Source organism: Empidonax traillii, unplaced genomic scaffold (assembly GCF_003031625.1).
Source record: "Empidonax traillii isolate 1590-97213 ecotype Southwest subspecies unplaced genomic scaffold, ASM303162v1 scaffold235:size1242204, whole genome shotgun sequence".
NCBI lineage: Eukaryota > Metazoa > Chordata > Aves > Passeriformes > Tyrannidae > Empidonax > Empidonax traillii.
In genome coordinates this window covers 487,395-509,241 of record NW_020955428.1, presented here as the reverse complement: position 1 = coordinate 509,241, position 21,847 = coordinate 487,395, and the positions used below count along the sequence as shown (strand labels likewise).

General features: G+C 42.5%; 1 protein-coding gene across 1 annotated transcript in view; it reads right to left on the bottom strand.

Moving 5' to 3' along the window:
* UTRN (utrophin) overlaps window positions 1-12,958 on the bottom strand; it is a 374,661-nt gene extending 361,703 nt beyond the window's left edge. Inside the window, exons 1-2 of the mRNA XM_027888221.1 lie at window positions 12,856-12,958; window positions 11,779-11,938 (exon numbers count right to left, since the gene is read on the bottom strand). Coding sequence (XP_027744022.1) covers window positions 11,779-11,857 — 79 coding nt within the window. The 5' untranslated portion in view covers window positions 11,858-11,938; window positions 12,856-12,958. The remainder of the gene's footprint in view (window positions 1-11,778; window positions 11,939-12,855) is intronic.
* Between the last annotated feature and the right edge of the window lie 8,889 nt (window positions 12,959-21,847).

Here is a 21,847-nt window from a genome sequence, read left to right as displayed (position 1 = left end):
CAAACACCCACTCTCCTCTCCAGAAGGTGTTGAGGCTTGCCTGATTTTCTACAAAATACCCTCAGTGCCCTCTGGCCCCTCACTCTCTTCCTGGTACACATTCTTTCTATGTAATACATCAGGAACAGGTCCCATCTTGTCCTACACTGCAGTCAGGTGCTCAGGGTAATGGTCAGTGGTTTGAACCCTTTGAAAATCTGAACTGGCATGTCAACAGTGACAAGCTGGCATGAGGGCTCTAATTAAGAGGCAGTTGCAGGAAAGATAGGTACTACCACGAGTGCCCAGTCCCCACCCCATGTTTTGGAAAGAGTAACCGCTTTTGATGTGCATTTTTTACTGTGCTCAGTGACTGAGGTCCAGGTCTTGGCACAGGAACCAGGTGCTGCACAGCAGACAGATGCCAACTGGCTGCCCCAGCACCACAGCACACACTCTGGCACTGATGGAACAAACCAGCCATTCTGATAACTTATGAGGAAGATGCCTTAGAACACCTAGACCCTTTTGGGATAGCTAAGGGTTCTTCCCCCACCCAGCTGCTCTGGGAGCACCAGGCCCTTGAGTTTCTCCTTAGTAATTTTTGCCCTCAGCTCATTTTCCAACAAGTCTTTTCTGTACAAATATTCACAGACATATCTCTGCAAACAACCCTGACTTCACGGGAGTTATCTTCTGTGAAGACAATCTAAAGCAGCAGCTAAATCCTTGAGGATTCCTTTTCTCCTTCCCTGCAAATGCCTGCCAGGCCAGGAACATGAAGCCAATGAGGCAACAGCATTCAGCAGCAAAAAAAAAGTATAACATTTTCCACCTGTTTCACTGGAGTTTTAGACTGTCTCAAACTACCTTCTAATTACAGCAGAGATGCTGCCTGAAAAACAAAAGCACAGGGGGCCTCAGGTGTCCATACACAGCCCTGCCACACACCAGGATATATCCCAGTGCAGCAGGAACCACCACTACCACATTCATCCCTCCACCTTTCCTCATACCATACCATCCTGATATCAGGAGGATGGCAGGAAGAAAAAAAAAAAAAAAAAGGCATTTCTATCTCTTTTGCTCTTCCTCCATACACTCTGCAGCATACACTGAGTCAATCACTACAGTCTTCCTTCAGCTGGAAGAAAAACCATGAAGTTGACCAAGCTAGAGGAAGAACAGAACTCGTATATGCATACAAAAAAGAGTAACTTCCGGGAAGAATAGAAGTATGTTTTTCAAAAAGCAACATTTAGGGCTTTTTAGTTTATTTTGGGTAATTATTTTTAATTGCATATCGTGTTCAAAAATTATTATCCTCGTACTTGGAATTGAACAGGACATCTATTTTTAAATTTTACTAATTCAGTCACAAGTCATCCCCAGAGACAAGAAAAATAATAATAAAATCAATGCCACAAACAAGTACAAAGTCATCCTGGTTTTAAATTAGCCTGGTTATTCTATGTGGCCATTATGTTTTACATGCATCTCTGGATTGCATGTGCCACAAAACCTTTCCTTTCTGTAACAGATATCTCTGACTCAAGATCCCACATTGATGCAGCAGTCATTCCATTCCTGCATCTCAGCAGCTCTGCACGTCTTGACTAATCTAGCTTTCTTCAGATAAGAAAGAACAAGAAAAGCATCTGCATGGAAAAAACTGATGCCACCATTTTCCAGTTAAATGCTCCAAAGCATCTTCTTTCAAGTACAATTTCCAATTCCTACCAGCTATATATACACATCGAGGCAAGCATATACACTCAGGAAGAGAGCAGATTATCACATTTTATGTTTGCAACATGGAGCTTCAAAGTGAGATTTATAAATATCCCAGTCTCACAACTGAGAGTAGACCACCACTAGTGCTAACAGGAGATGGGTGAGCAGGGATTTTGCTTTAGTACACTTTGCTTTAGTCCAGTACACACTCTTCCAGTTTGTTCCATGTATTTTGGGGACTGCTGGATTCACGCTGTGTGACACATGAAAATGGTATGTTACCACCAAGACTCTGCCCCAGTTGATGCCTCAAGACATGCATGGGTCCTCACCTTCCCCAGTGCACTCCTGGCATTAATTTCTTCCTTTCTTTAGATATGGTACCCTATAACACACAAAGAGATCTGTCACACCACAATCCTGTTGTGTGCCTTGCTCAAAATTAACTGATCTTTCAAACCAAAGAGTTGGGAGTTTTCAATTAGAAAGATCAGAAAAGGTACATTCCGTCTCTTCGTTTTCTTCCTGGAGATGAACACACCCAACACTGTTAGTCACTATGTAAGCAAAGTAACTATTATCCTTTAGCAATGATGAAATATTTAACACTGCCTGCTGAGAAGGGGAAGTTATTTACCATGTAGTGACAGAAAACCCACTTCAGCAGATTAGGGGTAAAGAAGAAGGTTTCAACGTCAGGAAATTTTAAGCTCAAAGGTTTGGAAAGACAAATAGCCTTGATAATCTAGTACAAAAATTATCTCCCCCTCTTAAAATAAACATGAACAACAAAATAGAGTTTACATGGAATTCATTAACTTCAAGTTTCTCAAGTTGCAGGAACTACTTCATTACAGCCTAAATTAAAACCCCTCTAAACAGCTGCTTTAGATTCAAAAAATAAAAAAAATAAATAAATAAAATTTGGGTTTTCTCCTGACCAGAGGAGGGTCTACCTAAAGACTTGAAGAAGTCAGTCCTGAGACTTCATAGCAGGTCCTCATGCTCTTTCCTGCCATACACACATGGATGGGTAAGAAAGATGCAGACAGTGCAATAATCTTTTTGTGATTTAAGAAAAGGCTCTGCCGGAGGACTGAGAAGTAACAGACATCACTGTGGCTGATGCAGCAGTCATTCCATCCTTGCATCTCAGCAGCTCTGTAAGTCTTGACTGATTTAGTTTTCTTTGGATAAGGAAGGACAAGAAACACATCTGCATGGAAGAAAGTCACAAACTGATGCCATCATTTTCCCAACGCCCAAAAACAGAGGAAAAAGCTTTTCCTGGTAGTGGTGTGATATACCTGAGCATTTGAACCTTCTCACTAGCACTGGAATATTCTTGCAAAAACCTCACTTCTACACCTCTAATTTTTATGTGTTGCTCTTCACCAGGAGGGGAAAATAAGAGGGAAACAGGTCTGGAGAGGCAGCAGTGCAGAACATCAGGTTAGGAGCCCAACATCTTCAGAAACTCTGTAAAGCACTTCACTAAAATTATTAATAGCAGAGTGCTTTCAATCTCTTTTCTTTCAATAATGATTCTCCTGTAATCAAGGAGCTTTCTGTTAACATTTAGAGGGCAAATAATGAACTTTAATTGGGTTTCAATAGCATTCAAAATAGAAATAAACCAATACAGAGTAGTATGGCATTTGGGACAATGGACACAACCTCATTTGAACTCTTCCCTCCTCTTTCTTCAGTTCAATTTTGGACATGCTGATTGTGCATTTCCACATAAAATCACTTCCACATTAGTACAATGGTCAACATTTGACTTGTCCTATCAATGTAATCTTTCAAAAATACGCTTCATTGCTTCAATAAATCCTCAAATGTCTGGTGAAACCAGAACAGTGGTTGGGGGCAGTGGGGGTTTTTTAAAAAGTGTCCTTTTATCCTGAATTAGCTCAGTGCTCCCAATCTGAACTTGTCGATGAAACACGGCACCCTAACTCGCAAGTACATGGGCACTGTATGAGTGACACTGTCACACAGACTATTCCTCTGCACAGATTATAAAGCTTGTAAATATATTTTTTTAGTAAAAAGAACAGAGTAAATACTTCACATCTGGATTGTAACCTTTAAGAACTCTCAGATTAAACTTAAACTCTATTCTAAATGAACAGTGTGTTAAATAAGCTAAAAAAAGGGGTTTTTTTTAAAGCTCAGTAAGTCAAACCAACAAGCTCTAAACTGGGCACAACAGCCAGGTTGAAAAGAAATTCCTGAGCACAGAGGAAAAGCATTCAGAGTGAAACGATTACACATCACTATCCTAGAGAGGGCAAAACTAATTCAGAAGGACACTACCAGACTTTCTTGAGAAAAGGTTCCATGGAAGTTGAAAGAGGCATGGAGTCAACACAATATGTTCCTGTGAATTTCCACAAGAAGTCTCATCCAAGAACAAGATGTACATGTGGAAACCAGGAAAAAAAAGGCAATGAACTCTCTCTGGAAATGATTTATACTGACCATAGCTGTTGTTCATTATAAAGCTATAACAGAAGTCAAAGCCTGGAAAGAGGCAATAGAATGGTCCTGGTCTGTTGGCATTTAAATACTACTTTATTTATTCTCTTCTGTTAATACAATCATATTTTATAATATAACTATTAAAGCAACAGAAACCAAAAGGCTTCACTCTATTCCAAACATGCTCCCATAAAATGTTCAAATAAACCTCCTCCATTTGTTATTCAAGCATGGACTGCTGTTCTTTGCTCATCCAGGATAGCATGGTAAAATGAAAATGAAAATGATAGTAAAAAAAACATTTCAGAACTTACACATCACACTAATAATTTGTAACATCACATTTTAGAAGCATATTTCACCTCTGGTCTTCTGCCACGATGTAAATTACGAAGGGGGCAAAACCCACATTTGAGGCTGGGAAACAGAGGCAGAGACAAGGGAACTAATTCAAAGCTATTTATAGAATGAATTACATAGACCCATCAAAACATGTTCTTTCATGGCTTAAGTCCATGTTTCTCCACAGCAAAATGCATAAGCCAGTGACTAGCCAGTCCTTATACGTTTGTCTTATTCCTTCTACAAGATCTGTGTCTGGATGTTGAGTCCTCCTGGCTTATAACCAGGTGAAGGGAAAAAAGGAACATCATTATCAATTTATGACTGGAAAGTACTGCTGTACATTCCCTATATTGATAAGCAAAATAACCTTAAGAATACATATCTAATCTCTGTCATGTAGCCCAATCCTTTCCTACCATCATGCATCCAGTGTTTTTGAGAGAGAAGTTAGTCTTTTACTGAAACACAGTCAGCCTGCCTCCCACCACGTACAAGTTCAGCAGCTCTTCACCACTTCTTCCACACCCAGCAGGAGACCCACTCACCTGAACACGTGCCAGGCTGCTAGAGAATGTCTCCCCAGGACAGGAGGTGAGAAACTACAATCGAGCTGCATAATGCTCAAGTTATTCCTCTCTAGCATCTCAACGTGTTTCATGCATCTGTCACATGTAATCAACAGATTAATGAATACCTAAAAATGCAAATTATGAAAGAGTGAGCATATTTCTGAGCATAAGAAACCTTCACAAGGTCAGTGCCACAGTTGTATATGTGTTGATGTCCCTAATCGTAACTGGCCTCCTCTGCACTGCCACAGCCCAGATCCAAAGCTGATTCAGACAAAGGCAAGATTCAGCCAAAAACACACCCAAACTCAATCCTTGCCCTTGGCTGAAAGAACTACAACTGCCCCCACCCTCCCTGTTATAGCTGGCTATCTTCCAGCAGGCTCCCCACTGACAACTAGCTCCCAGCCCAGGCCCAGTCTCCATAGGCACAATCCACAGGCATGTCAGTCTCCCCACCACTCAGATATGCACTTCGAGTCAGGGACAGTGACTTATCAGCCCCAATTTGCTGGTCCCACAGGTAAGTGACAACAAATATAACTGCAAGTGTTTGTATTTCAGGTGGGGGGCTTTTTTGGGCTCTACTCAGGGCTGAGCCCAACTCTGTTCCAACAATACAAGTTTCTCTTTTTACTCTCTACAAGACAGTATCAGGTGGTGTGGATGTCCTTTCAGGGACATCATACCCTAATAAATAAATAAATACATTGCAGTTTGACTCTTTCTCGATAGCAGATGTTTCACTGACTTTGCAGCTGGCTATATTTACGAATCAGTAGTTTCTTGCCTCATTCCCAAAACTACACCTTGCAACAAAGCTGTACTATTGCTTCTGTCAAATCCACAGATTCCAGAGGTCTATTCCATTTCCTTAGCCTGTCATTTTTGTTGCTACCTTTAAAACTCCCAGCTTTCTTTTGAGAACATACTGACACTTTCTGAAATTACAACTCAGCTGCATCCCCAAAACACAGGGAGGGAAGAAAGACATAAAACAGACTTCTGACAAAGTACAAAGCACTATAACTTATTCTTTCATCAACACAATAAGGAGTCAGACAATGCAACTCCTCCCTCCCACTACATGATGTTTAAACCCTGTTATTCATTTTGCAGACTGTTATTAAGGCATCCAAATAAACGCAGTTCTCCCCAACTTCATGATGGGAGCACCTCCGTTTCCAGGAGGAGTGAAAACAGCTGTGCTCTTCCCATTGTGCATTTTCCTTTGAAGGAGGGATACTGTGCAACACATCATGAACACCAATCCATGTTGCTACCTGGTAGCAGAGCAGCTAAACTGTCCTGAAACAACAGTTCAGCTCAAGCCCAAGTGCTCTTCCCCTTATACAGCTACACTGATGTACCTATTCCTTACTCACATTAAAAAGATTTTAATAACAATTCTTCCCTACTCTTCCCTGCTCACAAGAATCAATCCCAATGCACACCACAAAAAAGTAGTTATTCTAGGAAAAATAGTCAAGCTGATGAGCAAAATTAGGAGCAGTTACTGAGAGGTGTTTAGACAGCACAGCTCATTCTTTGCTAAGCTGTCCAGTACTGTGAGCTTTTAGAATTTCTTCGCACACGAAAATATTTTCATGATACTATAAGAGAATCTTCCTTCTTTCCCCAGACCTAAGGGCTGAGGGGAAAAGGAAGGACAGCTTCAAAAATGTACTGGGGGAGGTGTAGGCAGGAACTCCACATTGCCCCGGTCTGCTGCTCATCTAGGTGCACTCCTCCTCCACAGGATCCTCATCAGTGGGGGGGTCCCACATCAGCAGCAGCCTCTCCCCACACCAACTTTTAGACCTCTTTAGAAACACTTAAGACGTTACACACGGTGCTTCACATAGCAGTTCTTGTTCAGGGTTATGTCCTCATTTCCTGGCACAAATCAATGGGCTACTTTCATGGTTTGGTTTTGGGTTGCTTTTATCTCTTCCTCCCTGAGGAGCTGCAATTTCTATTCCAAGGCAGAGTCGTGCTTCAGACACACGAAGCAGCATATGTTATTTCTTCAGCTACCAATCAAGACACTGGAAGAAACCAGCCTGGTATTTGTATATGTGTCATTTCATAAACGCTAGGCAATACCCTAGAACTGTCTTCATTGCAGCACTCAATCTGTCCCCACCAGACAGCCTAAGAAAAGGAAGTGATACAAGTGACAGAAAAGGAGGCAGGCTACAGCAACAGAAAGGTTTAGTCTTTAAGAAAGTAATTTTAGTGTGAAGAAACAAGGAGCAGCAACTTTCTTGCTCATCTTTAATCCCTTGTCCACACACTCTGCACAAAAGTCCCCGAAGAGTTCACACAATAAAAATCTGGCTACACCAACTCCTCACCCACTTGACACAATCCTAAGGGTCCGCCTGCGACTATGACAGCTCCTGACAATTTCACACCAAGGGAGCCAAAACGGAAAACAAGAAGCAGGACATTTGGCCTGTAGCTATCTGGCAGCGAGAGGCACAACCAAAGGAACTGGTTCCAAAGGCAACATGTGGCACTGTGGGACAGGGAGATCCACGAGCAAGGGGGCTGCCAGCCAAGTAAGTGTTGCTTCATGGGGACAGACAGACAACAGCAGCAGTTCTCAGAATAAGCCTTGCCCAAAAACTCCAAAAATAAGTTACAATTTCTCAAAGCAGTCTTTCAGTCAAACATATTTAATATAATTAAAAATGAAAGGTAGATGGGGAGAACTAAATTCCTCTCATTTTAGAACAGGAACTCATATCTTAAAATGCACCAGAGGCATAACCTTCCAGAAATGTTTTTCCTGTCACGTCTTACTGTTTAATTATATATTACCATTCCAAGCTACCACAACAGATTTTAAGTTTTCTTTTTTCCATAATTAATCATAGCAAAGACTCATCTGTTCTTCAAGCACAGTGATGACAGCACTGTTTTTACCACTGTAAGATAATCATCCCACAGCATTCCTTCCCAAGAGCTATTGCAAAAAGAGAAAAACTCACCTATCTTTACAAGATGCTTTCCAAAGACATAAATCAGCTCCATAAACCTTACTTCATACTACAGGTAAGTAAAAAATGGAAAACTGCTTTTCCATAGCAAGCAATCATACAGACACACAGGCATAGCACAGGCTAATAACACTAAATAACACTTATGAACATATAAACATATGAACATATAAACCTAACATAACCATCCAGGAACAAGCATCCTACTCACTAAACATCATTTAACCATCAGCATCCACCACTGGTGCAGGAAGAAGGGAGGCAGATTTTTTTGTCCTTCTGCAAACATAAGGCAGCTTCTTTTATAGACACCATAGCCAAAAGTTATTTCATAGGCAGCTTTGGTCACCATCATATTCTATTCTAAGTGCAGAAGACGTATCTTAAAAATAACTTGTAGCTACATATAGATTGGTGCTAACAAACTACCTAATCAAGGAGGAGCTACATCCAAAGCAGAAAATGATAAATGCTAATTGGACAACAGAAAAAAGTCTTAACTTTTTTTCATATCACAAGTAACAGAAGTGATATTACAGGCAGGGAAAATCTCTGCTTTGGAAGATCACGCATTTATCACTTATATAGCACATTTATTTAAAGTTTTCTTTCTGACTACTGGAATTAAAAGTATTTCCAACATAATCAAAAACATGCAGCGATGCCCACTGCATGTGTGTTATCCTCCATCCTCTCAGTGAGAACACCTCAAAGAATAAATTGAGTCCTTGTAAAATTACTTTTTCCTCATCTGTGAAATCCTATGAGATGCACAGGATGTTGCCCTTTTTTTTATAAGCGACAAATAGAAATCCTTTCTATTCTAATTGATTAGAATAGAAACTGATAATTTATTTTGATTGCTCTACAGAAAAATTATAATTTTTTGCAGTTCTCCTACATCCTTGACATGGCATGCTGGTAGCTTCCCAATTACAAGACAGTAAGAAAAAAATTATGTAGTTTGTTCTGCTAATAAAAACAAGCACAGGTGGGCGCCACACAGCCCTGAGCAAATGTAAAACTTCATGTGTCTTAGTACAGTCTCATAAGAGTGAATTTAGATCAAGACTCAGGTTTTCAATAACCAATACACTGCACATATTGACAGTGCCACCTTTACAGCTTTCTAATTGCTTCACAGTTTTAGAAAGCAAGATAACTAAAGCAGCCCTGACTACAGAAAAGACAATATATTCAGTTGACAGGCTGCTAAAGACTAAAGTTTACACTTGTATCCAGATATTTAGAAGCATTTTTACTAGTATCACACTTTGTTAAGGCATGACCTCAAAAGATTCTGGTATTTCAAATTATAATTTTCTTCCAAGTTATAAACAACAACAAAAAATATTTAGCCATGAATCTTAAATATCACTTTTAGAACATTAATATTTTTAAATAACCATGATATCCTGACAGCTTGGTGATCTGTTCAAAAGAAATGATGAAAAATATGTTGAAAGAGACAGACAATTGCCCAGGAGAACAGAGAGAAAGTGATCTTTACATAGGACATTACACATCTATCTCCTTTTATTTACAAGAATAGAGTCAACTATTTTCAGTGTTCTTATTTAAAAATGCATAGGAATAACACACACTAAAAAAGTATTATGACACTACATCACTTGATCACATATTAAATCACTTAAGGGATTTTTCACCCACTGTAAGTGGGTTTTGTATTTTATTTACTGACTGAAAATATTAAATGCCTATTTGCATGCTCTCTCTAATCAAAGTGTTAAAGAAATTTCCCATATCAGAGGTGAAGAACTAACAGAGCAGCAAGAAACACAAAAACGGCCTATTTTCTATGACAGAAGAAAGTGGCGATCCTAAACCTTGTTTGTTTCTGATCTCGAGCCTCAAAAGCCAAACTCCTTAGCTACCCAAATATTAGTAAGTTAGAAGACAACACTTGTACTGTATTTCAAATCATTTAGACTGAAGAGCTTTTCATACCAGATAAATCGTCCCAGCAGGAAAACTTAGTTGTTTGGGTTTTTTTTAACTAAGTATCAATTTAGCATTCTCTTTCTAAGATACCCAGGAAAAAAAAAAAAAATCAAAGCATAGCTTAAAATATTTTCTCCTCAGTCCTGACAACCCGCCTTTAGTTTGCTGTCATCTGTACTTCAGGAAACTTCAGCCCTTTCATTAAGAAATCCCTCCTACAGGTTTACTTGTAGTGAATGGTTCAGATCTGAACTATGTAGTACAGTAATTTACTCAAAGAAAGTACATATGCAGATGCAAAACAGTGTAATATTTAGAAAACATTAATTATTTCAGATCAATCATCACTCACTATTTTTAATCTAATGCTCAAGTCTTTTAGCCTTGTATTAGAATATTTGTATTAGAGCATTTTCTCAATAACACACAAGAGGAAAGTTGAAGGGGTTTTAACAGGAGATCTGTTCTAACCAAAACAACAGAACTTACTGTACAACTAGTTCATTCATGAAAAACCTCCGATACAGCCATGTTTCCTCACACATCCTATAAAACTGTAGTACTTACATACACACATGCATAAACTGTCTGCAAGCCATACCCAAACTCAAAGCCCTTTGAGATGCTGACTATGCACTTACAACCAAATTAAGTTATGCCCAGAGGTTTCAGAATAACAGCAGAAAACATAAACCACCACTACAGAATTCAAGATGAAAAACCACAAGCATCTGTTTCATAAATTGCACTTCCAGAAGTTAAAAGGAAGACTGCCTCAGAAAGGTCGTAGAAACAAACTACTCAAACAATGACGGGATCCAGATTCAAACCTGCATCCTACATAATCTGACATATCAAATCATGACCAATTGAAGAGTTGGAGTTTTTATGTGTGGAACATTTTAAAAAACCACACTGCTAGGTTTCAGATATCAGAGGAAGGTCTTTTGACAACAGGAGCATTTTGCATTTAAGAAACCAAAGGGAGACTGTGAGCCTAAGTAAGTGAGCATCCAGTCTCTGGATGAAGCACAGTTTTCTAAAGGTTTAAACAACAGCTGTCCCTCCAGAAGCTCTATGCTCTCGCTGCTAAAGTGAGAGTACCTCATTACCAACCTCAACATCCATCAGAGCCTCAGGGGACTCCAACATACTAAAACCAAAGAAACTCCATGTTTTTCCAATAACCTTCAGATCTGTTACATGAATGTTTTGCTAGAGGAAATGCCTGAGTGAGTAGCCTTAGACAACTGTTTTACATTAAGAAGGAACTACATTAATTTACTGCATGAGTACTACTGCAATGCACTTTTAGGAGGTACAGTATTGCGGTCACAGTTGCCATTTTCAGTGTCTGAGAATAAACACAAAAGCTGCCAACACTAGCTTGCATAAGAGCACTTTAAGCAGATGGTTATTTACAAAAGTAGAGGTAATTATAATGCAGGAGGTGGATCCCAAACAAACAGACTTGACTAATAGTGGGGAAAAAAAAAAAAAACAGAGACCTACAATCACTATTACTTAGTAAGTAACACTAGAAGAGCTGAACGAACAGCATCAGTCATTCACTGTATTACCAATTTATGCCCTCAAAAAAACAGCTGGACAAACGTGCTGTTTAAAAACGCAAGCTGATGTCAGAAGATATGCATAGAGAGAAAAACAGGAAAACACCGTTCCTCTCGACAGCTTACCTGATCTCGACTTAATAATATCGCTGAATTCGCTGTGTCCCCCGCCAGGTCCTTCCTCCGGGTCGGAGACACGGGCCATGTTCGTGGGCTTGGGGTACGCCACGGGCGGAGCCTAAATCCGTCGGGGGAAGGCTCCCATGGAGGGCCCCCGGGTCAGCACCTACAGCACGGGATCAGGAGCAGAGAGGCACGGTAACTCCACGGGCTACACCAGGTGTGACTCCATGTGCGACGGGAGGGATGGAGGCTTGCTGGCCATGGCCACGCGTAGCAGGGCAGCCGATCGGCCACTCGCTGTGCCCCAGACGTGGGACACCTTATGGCATTTAAAAAGCGAGATGGCCGAAAAGGTGCTGCCGGCCGGGAAAGCCAAGCTTCAGTCACCCCTGGGCGTCAGGGAGCGCCGTGCCCACCCGTGACCCTCGGAGGGGCAGGACACGGCCCTTGCCGCGACATCACCGCCACCACCCGTCACCCAGCTGGCACCGAACGGGACAGCCCCGCTTCAGAGGGTGGCAAAGCCAGAGAGCTCCGCTCCCGCCGGGCCGGGGCGTGTGCCCGCGGGGAAGGGGACACAGCCAGGCGCGCTGCCCCGGCCGGCCCGGGGCGCGACAGCCACGTGTGCGAGAAGCCGCGCAGCCCCTCTCCCGGGTGGGGGAGCCGAGTCCCGCGGGACAGGCCCCACACACGGCCCCAGGCACGCACGCCCCCGCCCGGCCGCCCCAGCAGAGCCACCGCCCCCGCTACCCGGGCGGGGATTTTGACCCGGCACCGGCCGGGCGTGCCGGCACCTCCTCCCCGCAGGGTGCGCGGCCGCAGCAGCGCCGCCACCGCCATGGGGCACCCCCGCGGCGGGGCCGCCCCTCACCCCGGCTCCCCGCGGCCGCCCCGTCCCGTCCCGCCCCGCCCCGCCCCCAGGTGTGCCCGCCGCGGGCACTGCCCCCTGTGCCCCCACCGCCGCTCGAGTTGGGGAACAAACTTTCCCCGCCGCGCCCCTCCCGGCGCCGTCTCCTCCCCGCGGGGCTGCCCAGCCGCTCCCAGGGCACCCGCCGAGAGCAACTCGCCGCCGCCACTCACCCCTCGGACACGGCGGCGGGAGGCGGCTCCGCTCCCCCACGGCACAGCCCGGCTCCTCCCCGCACCCCCGCTCCCGGCGGCAGCAGCTCCCACGACGCTGCGCTGGCGGACCCACAACTTTCTGTGCGAGCCGCTGCCGTCCCACCTCCTCCTCCTTCCCCGCCTCGCCTCGCCCCGCCCCGTCCCGCCCCTCCCCTCCTGGCCCGGCCCAGCCCTGTGGAGGCCCCTCCCTCGGCCCCGGCGCCCCCTTTGTTGGCCAGGCCAACGCTGCGGGTGAAGGAGGGTTGTCCCGGCCGCGGCCCCTTCTCCGAGCGAGGGGCGGGAGGGGCTGGGCTGGGCGGGGGCAGAGGGGAGGGGAGGGGAGGGGCGGGGCGGGGTGAGGTGAGTACCCGCCGCGCCCCCGCCCCGAGCCCGCGGGCGGTGGCCAGCGCGGCCCCGCTGCTCCCTCGGCACCGCCCGAGGAAGCGCCGGGCCCGGCGGTGGTTCCCGCTCCGCTGCTCCGCTGGGGCCTTCCCGGCCGCACCTGTGCGCTCCCGCCTCTCCTTCTGCTCCTTTTCCTCCACAGATCAGCGCCGTCGCGCAGCACCTCGGAGTCTCGTTGCTCCCCGCGGACGGCGAAGTCAGGGAGCGTGACGAAATTTGAGGCACACTTAGGGCAAATACGCACATAACAGCGGGAACCAGCTCTCCTGACACCGGCCAGGTGCCCGTGCCTCAGCTCACGGGGTCGCTTGGCAGCGATAAGTCCCGGGTGCTTTTCAGCTGGGCAAGAAAGGGACAGTACGGATGAGTAAAAATGAGCTGGATGCTGGGTGCCTGCAGTCATTTTTGATGTATGAACGTTAGTAAAATATTTAGCCTGCACTAATTAATTCATTGCAACAATTTGCCATCTGGGAATGAATTTATTCATGTTTGCTCAGGCCAGTAATCTGCACTCACCTGTGCTGTGAGGCTGCTGAACACGTGGCCCGTATTTATCTCAGTAAGCATTAGTCTGAAGTCTCAGCAATATCAGAGAGAAACTGTAGCTGAGTAATTCCTTAGTGTTACCTGCCAGGCCTCAGCCATCCAGCCCAGTACGTTTTCAAGGTTAGATGCATTTCCAACACTGAGTACCTCACTGCCTTAATAACAAAGGCCAGCAGTCTGCAGAAAAGAAGGTACAGAATTTATTAGCCAGCAGAAAGGAGGAAGCTCAGGCTTGGCAACATTCTTATTCTGTATCTCCAGGTGAACAGAAATTGGTAGGAATGTGAAATTACAAAGATTTGTCTTCAAAAGTCTTTTACTAGTATATAGCTCATGGGTTTACAAGGCACTACAGATAACAAGAGTAAACAATGATTGCATGCGTTTTAGCCTAACCTAACTTCGATATTTCCCCCAAGGAAAAAAAGAGATACCTCAAAGAAACAAAACATGCTGCCTGTAAATTACTGTTATTGTAATTCTAACTGCATTTAACATTTTTTTCCTCAACCTTTGATCTGTGCAGTGCATGTGGAACAGGGACTGGGTCTTTTGTTTCTGTATGGAGGGCCTGGCAGATAGTGTGCTTTTTCGAGGAAGGCCCAAAAGTGAAGATGACTAGTTTGGATCATTCCCTAGATTTCCAGGGTGATTCAGTGCAAAATAGTTAATTCATACTTGATCTGCATAATCCAAAGTCATTAATGGTTCTTACTTATAAAAGGATAATAATAGTGTGTCAGAAATGTTGTGGTGACTGAAGTTGTGAATCTATTGAGAATTGCAACTCATGGATGACAGACACTATAAAACCATGGATATCAGTGTCTGACTGTAAGACAGCACTGAGCACAGTAGGCTGGATTTGCTGGAAAGGTATTGTCTGTGTTTATGCCTATTTATTTACAGTACACTGAGAAACCTGTACTGCAAACATAATGCTTGTGGTTAGAGGAGCACCACTTGTTCCCTGCCTGCTGCCTTGATGCTCTTGACCGAGCAGATGGTTTCTCTGTCCCGTCTCATGCATTCCCCCTGCATGCTGGATTTCCAGTGTCCAATAATGAAAAATACACCCAAACACTGGAAATCCAGAACCCAGATGTAAAACAGCTGCTTTTCATACAGTTCAAGAGGCATATAAATCTGTGGAACCCAGTGCACACTCAAGAGCCAGCACAAATGGAAATTGTCATTTCACTACTGGGTATCCAGCAGCAGTGCAGGGACAGGGATCTCAAAGCACCACATTGCCTTGCCTAATGCAGGGAAATGCTAAGTGGAAAAAAGCCCTTTCTTTTGTAGGCTGCACTGAGGGGATTACTCATTTCACAGAGGTTACCCAAGACCGCTATCAGGTAGCAATAACTTTGATTGCTAAAAGCTGCAGTCAAGCTGATAAGCAGGAGGGGAGAGCTGGTATATCCCATTTCAAATCTCTGTGTGTAAAGTCCAAGGTCCTGATTTTTATAATCTTGCTCTGAAAGCACCTACAAATTATTTCTCAAAAACAGACACAGTTCAACCTGATAGTATTTTCTCTTTTTTTTTTTTCTGTTTTAGACAGAAGTAGCATCATTATCTTCCTCTGAACTGCAAAGTGCCAACAGAAGGCTAATAGAATAACAAAAACTGCACCCTACCTCAGGGAAGCAGGAGAATTTTTTTTCCTGGCATGTTTCAAACATGCCTCTTTCCAGAGCCATCCTTACTCTGCTGCTGATCAAAGCCTGAACTTTCTGAGCCAGTTGTTCAGACTTTAGGCTTCTCAGTTGAAGGGCTATAATTTTTATATCAGGGTCTTTAGGCACAGCTCCATCAGGGGAAAAAAAAAAAAAACCACACCAGAAAAACCACCCTAGCCTTTAATATTCTGTACATGTGTATGCTTTAGGTCTCTCTAATTTTGTATACCAGTGATTTGCAGACTTAGAAAATGATGACTAGTACTATTTAAAAAAAAAAGTCTCCAGAGAGTTGTGTTTCTAAAACCTACATTCATCTACAAATATCTTAGGTGCTGCAAACATGGATTGTGTGGCACAACTTACTTTTCTGTATATGCAAAATAAAATAGGAAAATAAAGGAAAAGTCCATTAACTCCTAAATAATGTTACGAAAGACAAAGGGAAAACAGAAAAAGAAACAGTGGAGAAAGGGGATGAGATGATGTGAGGCCTTTGAACTTTGACCAAAGTAAATAAATACTTTATTCCTTGGTGCATGGAAACAATGCTGTTGTGAGGCTCTGAGCTCATCTTACCCTCTCTTTTCTTTCTCTTTTCTTTTCCTTCTCTTTTCTTTGTTCTTAGTATTTCTGGTTTTAGAATACACTCATAATTGACAGGATTACAATATAATTGGGAATTTTGTGTATCTCATTACCTTGAGATTGACTGCTATAATAATGCACACACCCATTCATCAATATTTTGTCATGATTTCAGAAAACCTTTCCATATTCAGGAAGACACCAGATACCAAATGGATTGCTTTGTAAGTAAAGCATCTTTATTGCCCCTTTCAGTATAGCCCATCATTGTGCTGCCACTCTCAGTTATCAGATCAGGCAGGCTGTTACTCAGCAGACATTTTTTCCTGCAGAACTTGCATCTGAATTCAAGTAAGAGCTCCTTGGTGCTTTGGTGCTGACAAACTGCACTAACCAGTTAGTACAAGTCCCTTACTAATTTCATTATTGTTACTCTGAGGAGAAAAATACATAAAAGGACATATTAAATAAACATTCTCTCTTTATATGAAAAATGACCAAGTTTTTCTAACTCCTTTGGCATTATCTTTGAAAGACTTCAGTACGTCAGGCTAACATAGCTGGTTTCTCATCCCTTCCCTGTAATCTCTAAGTGTGTTAGAGTTATCTTTGTTGTTCAGTGAAGTATCTGATACTGAAATAGTCAAAATCAGCACAATTTTTAAAGGTGGGGCAGCATTTTCTGCCTTTGACTCCTTAGGATGGAATGTTATTTTAATGTTAAATTGGTTATTTTTATTCTGAGGTCAGTTGCCTTTGTGTGCAAGCTCCTTCTGAGCTCCTCCAAGAACATCAACATATCTTAAGAAATTCAACACTGTTCTGCTACACCAACTTAACTATACATTAGGGGTGCAGAGAATGAGGGGGACAGACTGAGGCAGAAGGCAGCAGGAATCATGATAAAGACATCAACCCTGGGTGCAAGATGCCCTCTGAGCAAAATGCCCATCACCTGCACTGCCACAGGTCCACATGGTTTAACCTAAAGAGAAGGCAGTGTATTCCCCTTAGAATACTTCCATTTCTACAAGTTGGGATCTGTATCCTCAGTAGATTGTCTCCACTTTATTTTTTATCTTATTAGATTCGATATATCTATCGATTACATCAGATTAAAGGGAATATTGTGTGCATAAAATGCACTGGAAACTTGTATCTTAAGTTTCAGCAATTTTTTATAGCTTAATTATAAAACCCCAGAAAACTGCGCTCTCTTAATAGAAATGCTGACATCCCTCTAGCTGCAGTGACATTAATTGGAGCTACCATAATTTATCATCATTCTGAAGAATATAACCTCTAAAAGTACATTAGAGTTTATTAATGAACAATTATACTAATCAATTTACCTCCCAACATAACCCTATTAACTGCAGCAGAGGACTGAAAAAAAATCAACAACAGAAATGCCTGTGCAAGACAGGAACCTTTGGCCAACACCGTGAGGCAATCCTCTGCAAGGGCAGGTGTGAATTCTTAGTAAGTCACTCCTAACACAAGTTGATTTCTCTTTATTTAGTTGGTTTTCTATTTATTTCTATCACTAAGGACTGTTTTTTCAGTGCTATTCCATTCTCATTTGAATAGCCTGTGCTATTGCCTGTGCTATTAGCATAGGTTTGTTTAGTGGCTGGACACATAAATACCTAATGCTCGTACAACTATAGAATAAGTACAGTTTTTCACCAAGTTTATCAGTTAGGGGTTAAGAAAAGAAAAAGAATTCCTGTGTTAACACAACACAGAAACTTGGGTAACTTGCTTTACTTTAGTAACTTGGTTCACTCTTGCAGTAGGGAAAAAAATTGAATCTTCCATCATAGGCATATTATATATTAAGAGAAATAATATGATAGTTGGACAAAGACAATTTGGAAACACTTTAGAAATGAAAGATCTCACCAGTCTTCAAAAATAATCAGTGGAAAGGATGGTTTTTTCTATGTCTTTTTATTTCAAGGGTAGGCAGTGAGAGAAGACACAATTTATTACCAGAATTAAATAGTAGCTCCTTAGTACTCCATGAGTGCTCCCAATACAGAATGACTACAAATCAAATTTGGAGAAATGAAACAAAACAGTTTTTCACAAATTATCATCATTATTTTTTACATGTATCATCGTTCAGTTTGGGACCCAGCCTGAGCCAGCTTGGTGTCCAGTAACTCTATACAACACAGCATCTCTCCTGTCCCAAATTACCACCAGAGCAGATGGAGACCAAAGTCCTGTACTAAATTAATTCATCTAACATTTTGTGGACATTTTATGGACATTTTTCAGGGGTGGTCCATAGACTAAGGGAACGATACCTGTGTATTACAGCAAAGAAGGGGAAGGGAGGTGGTGAAAAATAAAGTTGTATTGAATAGTGTGGGACCTGGGCATGATGTAAATGGTATGGAATAAGGGGTGGAATGTGCCAGTTTCAGCTGGGGTAGAGTTAATTTTCTTTGCAGTGGCTAGTATGGGGGTATGTTTTGGATTTGTTCTGAACACAGGGTTGACAATATAGAGATAGTTTTGTTATTGCTAAGCAGGTCTTACACAGAGGAAAGGCCTTTTCTGCTTTTTGTACTACTATGCTGGCAAAAGGGATGGGGGTTCATGGTAGGTTGGGAGGCGACACAGCCAGGACAGGTGACCCAAACCGACCAAAGGGGTATTCCAGACTATATAACATCATGCTCAGTATATAAAGCTGGGGAGAAGAAGGAAGAAGTGGGGAAATGTTCGTAGTGATGGCGTTTGTCTCCCCAAGTCACTGTTACATGTGATAGGGCCCTGTTCTCTCCTGGGGAAGGCAGAGCACCTGCCTGCCCATGGGAAGCACTGAAATAATTCTTTCTTTTGCTTTGCTTGTGTGTGTGGCTTTTGCTTTTCCTGTTAAACTGTCTTTATATCCACCCACAACTTCTCCAGCTTTTACCATTCCTATTCTCTCCCTGATCCCACTGGTAGGGGAGCAAGCAAGCGGCTGTGTGGGGCTTGGTTGCCAGCCGGAGTTAAACCACGACAAACCCTTAACATGTTTCCTAATTAGAAGTAGAATTTAGGGTTTTACATACAAGACTGCACAAGTGTTAATACCATGTCTCTCTGCTGGAAAACACAATTCATTTATGTCTTTACTGGGATAATGGCACTCCCTGGGACACCAAGAACACCAGCAAAAACCTGTGCTATGGATAACGTGTCCCATTTTCCTACCCACCAAATACTTTCTATCCAAGTAAACTCTCACATAGCCTAAACTTGACAGCCTGTGGCTTTTGCCTCCTTGAATCACACAAGGACACAGATAGTTACCAGGACTGAGACAGAAGTCAGGCTTGAAATGCTTCAGCGCTGATCCCTCCAGCTGCAAGGCTGCTGCAGTCCAGAAGCTGTACAGCAGCACTCTCTCTGACCCAAGCAAACACTCACACATTTGGCTTTCCGACCAGAGATGGACAGCCTATGGCCAGGACAAGGCTTGACCAGGTCTTGCCCATACCTGCCACTGCAAGCGAGCCCTTGGAGCCTCTAACCCTAACCCCACTCTTAACTCCATATGGGCTTGCCATTAGCCTCCATTTCTGAAACATGTAGGTTTTTTTAATATGCTGAATGCTTAAATAACTTTTAAATACTACTACCAAGTGGCTTTTTCTTTACTTGAAATGACAAGGATTTTGGCTTTAAACTAAAAAAAATAAAGTCTCTGTGATAACACTAGATCTGAAAATTTACAGGTATGTATATAAATGTTTAATTCTGAGCAAACAAATAGTCCTTTTTAGTCAACAGAATAAATTATGCAGTAATTTATATAAAGTTTTATATCCACCAAAGACTTCTGTTACAAGTTTGTTTTGTGGTGTCTGGTTTTCTTTGGCTATGCCTGTAAAACAGAAGATGTTCTGCAAGCTGTGGTATCTGACAAAGCCCACTTGTAGGTAGGTCTCCATGCTGCCTAGGTAAACTTACTCTGAGTCACTTAACATTTTCACATGCCCTTCATGAAAACTCAGCCTGAATGAGGTCACTTACCACACAACATAGTCAAAGCTATTTCAGCTAATCGTTTAAATCATATTGATTGAAGCTTCTCGTCCTCCTCCAAGTTCCTCCTGGAGTGGACACCAGTGGAGCTGCCCCCAGTGAGGCACGGGACAGAGATCCGCCACCCCACTCTACGTGCCATCATCTGACTGGCCCTGTGCTATCTATTGTGAAATATTCCCTTATGAGCAGGAAATCTTGGCTGCTCCATTAGGGCCGCCTTCAGTCTGCTTTGTGCAGCCAGTGCCAAGGTTGAGGTCTGAACCTAATAAGCGCTGTGGGTTTCACAGTGCAAAGAGTACTCTGATTTTTTTTTAATCATTGGGGGTGTTGGAAAGGATAAGACTTCCAGAAGCGATGGGAGCTACAACACCCAGCACACCGATCAACGTTGTCAGAGATGAGTTTCACATCTCAAGACAGGCAGGAATGCCATTGGTGCCCTTGCTAGTACGCCTTGCATGCTGGGGTCGTGCCTGCTGCCTGACTGCCACAGGAACTATGTGCTCAGTGCAAGGAAAAATGTTTGGCTCAAAGTACACAGTTCTTCAGAGAATAAGAAATTTGCCTGTACCTTAAATTATTTTGCAGCTAGTTAAATAACTGCTGTGCTAGAAGCTCTGCAGGCAGTAATTATTCTTCCATTTTCTTCCACTATGCAGCCCTGAACTGAGCCATGAAAATTGCTTTGAAATCACAGCAGACAAAGAGGAAACTTTTGGACATAATTTATTTTCGGATGTTCCAAACCAAAGCTATCTTCCAAACCAAAAAAGAAGTCCAGCCTGCCAAACCCTTAATCACTGAAATGAAGAAAGAGACCACAAAACTGAATGAAAAGAGGATTGAAGCAATTTTCCTATTCTGAAAAAGACCCTCTTTTGGAGTTACTGTCAGAAGAAAATAATGGAGCAACAAAAACTCTTAATACATCACTGATGTATCTAATCGGAGGTTACTTGCAGAGGCCAAACGTTTGAAATGGGAGCAATGCTGAAGTTTGTCCTTGATGGGAGAGAATTCATATGTGGACTTTGCATTTCAGAAAATAAAGCCCTACTAGCATTTTCAGGGAATTTTCCAACCACGTGAGAGCAAGAGTCTTCTTAAGAGTGTCCTCTATACTTTGCCATTAGAACATAATTGTAACATAACATCCAAGCTCTTATGCTTCAAGCACTTATGGACTGACCTTAAAAACATTTAGCAGTTACAGGATGACAGTATTATTTCTAGCACGGAAGCAGCAAAGACCTCACTTTGGAACAAAGCCCCTCAACCATACAGCTTGTGTCTGGCCCAGGACAGAAGATATGTTTTAAAACTCTGTGAATATGATCTGATAAATGTAACTACTGTTAACAGGATGAATGTATATTTAAAATACAAAGGTATCCAAGTTCTGGCAAATTCAGAGTTTAAATCTAGTCTGAAATATGATGTTCCACAAACATGGGAAAAAAAAAAAAAAAACAACATACAAACTTGTATCATTGGAAAAGCTAGCTGGGAATGAAACAACGTTTGCAAATCCTGTGAAACAGTTGTTATGAAATATAAAATCATCTGTCCTTTGCCTTAAGTAGCTATCACCAGCTAGCAACATTTTGTCAGTATCAAAACAGAAACAGTCCTGACAAGGGATATGAGGAATTAGAGTGCAGTAGAAAATTGGTTTCAGCAAGTATATGTCAGCTAGT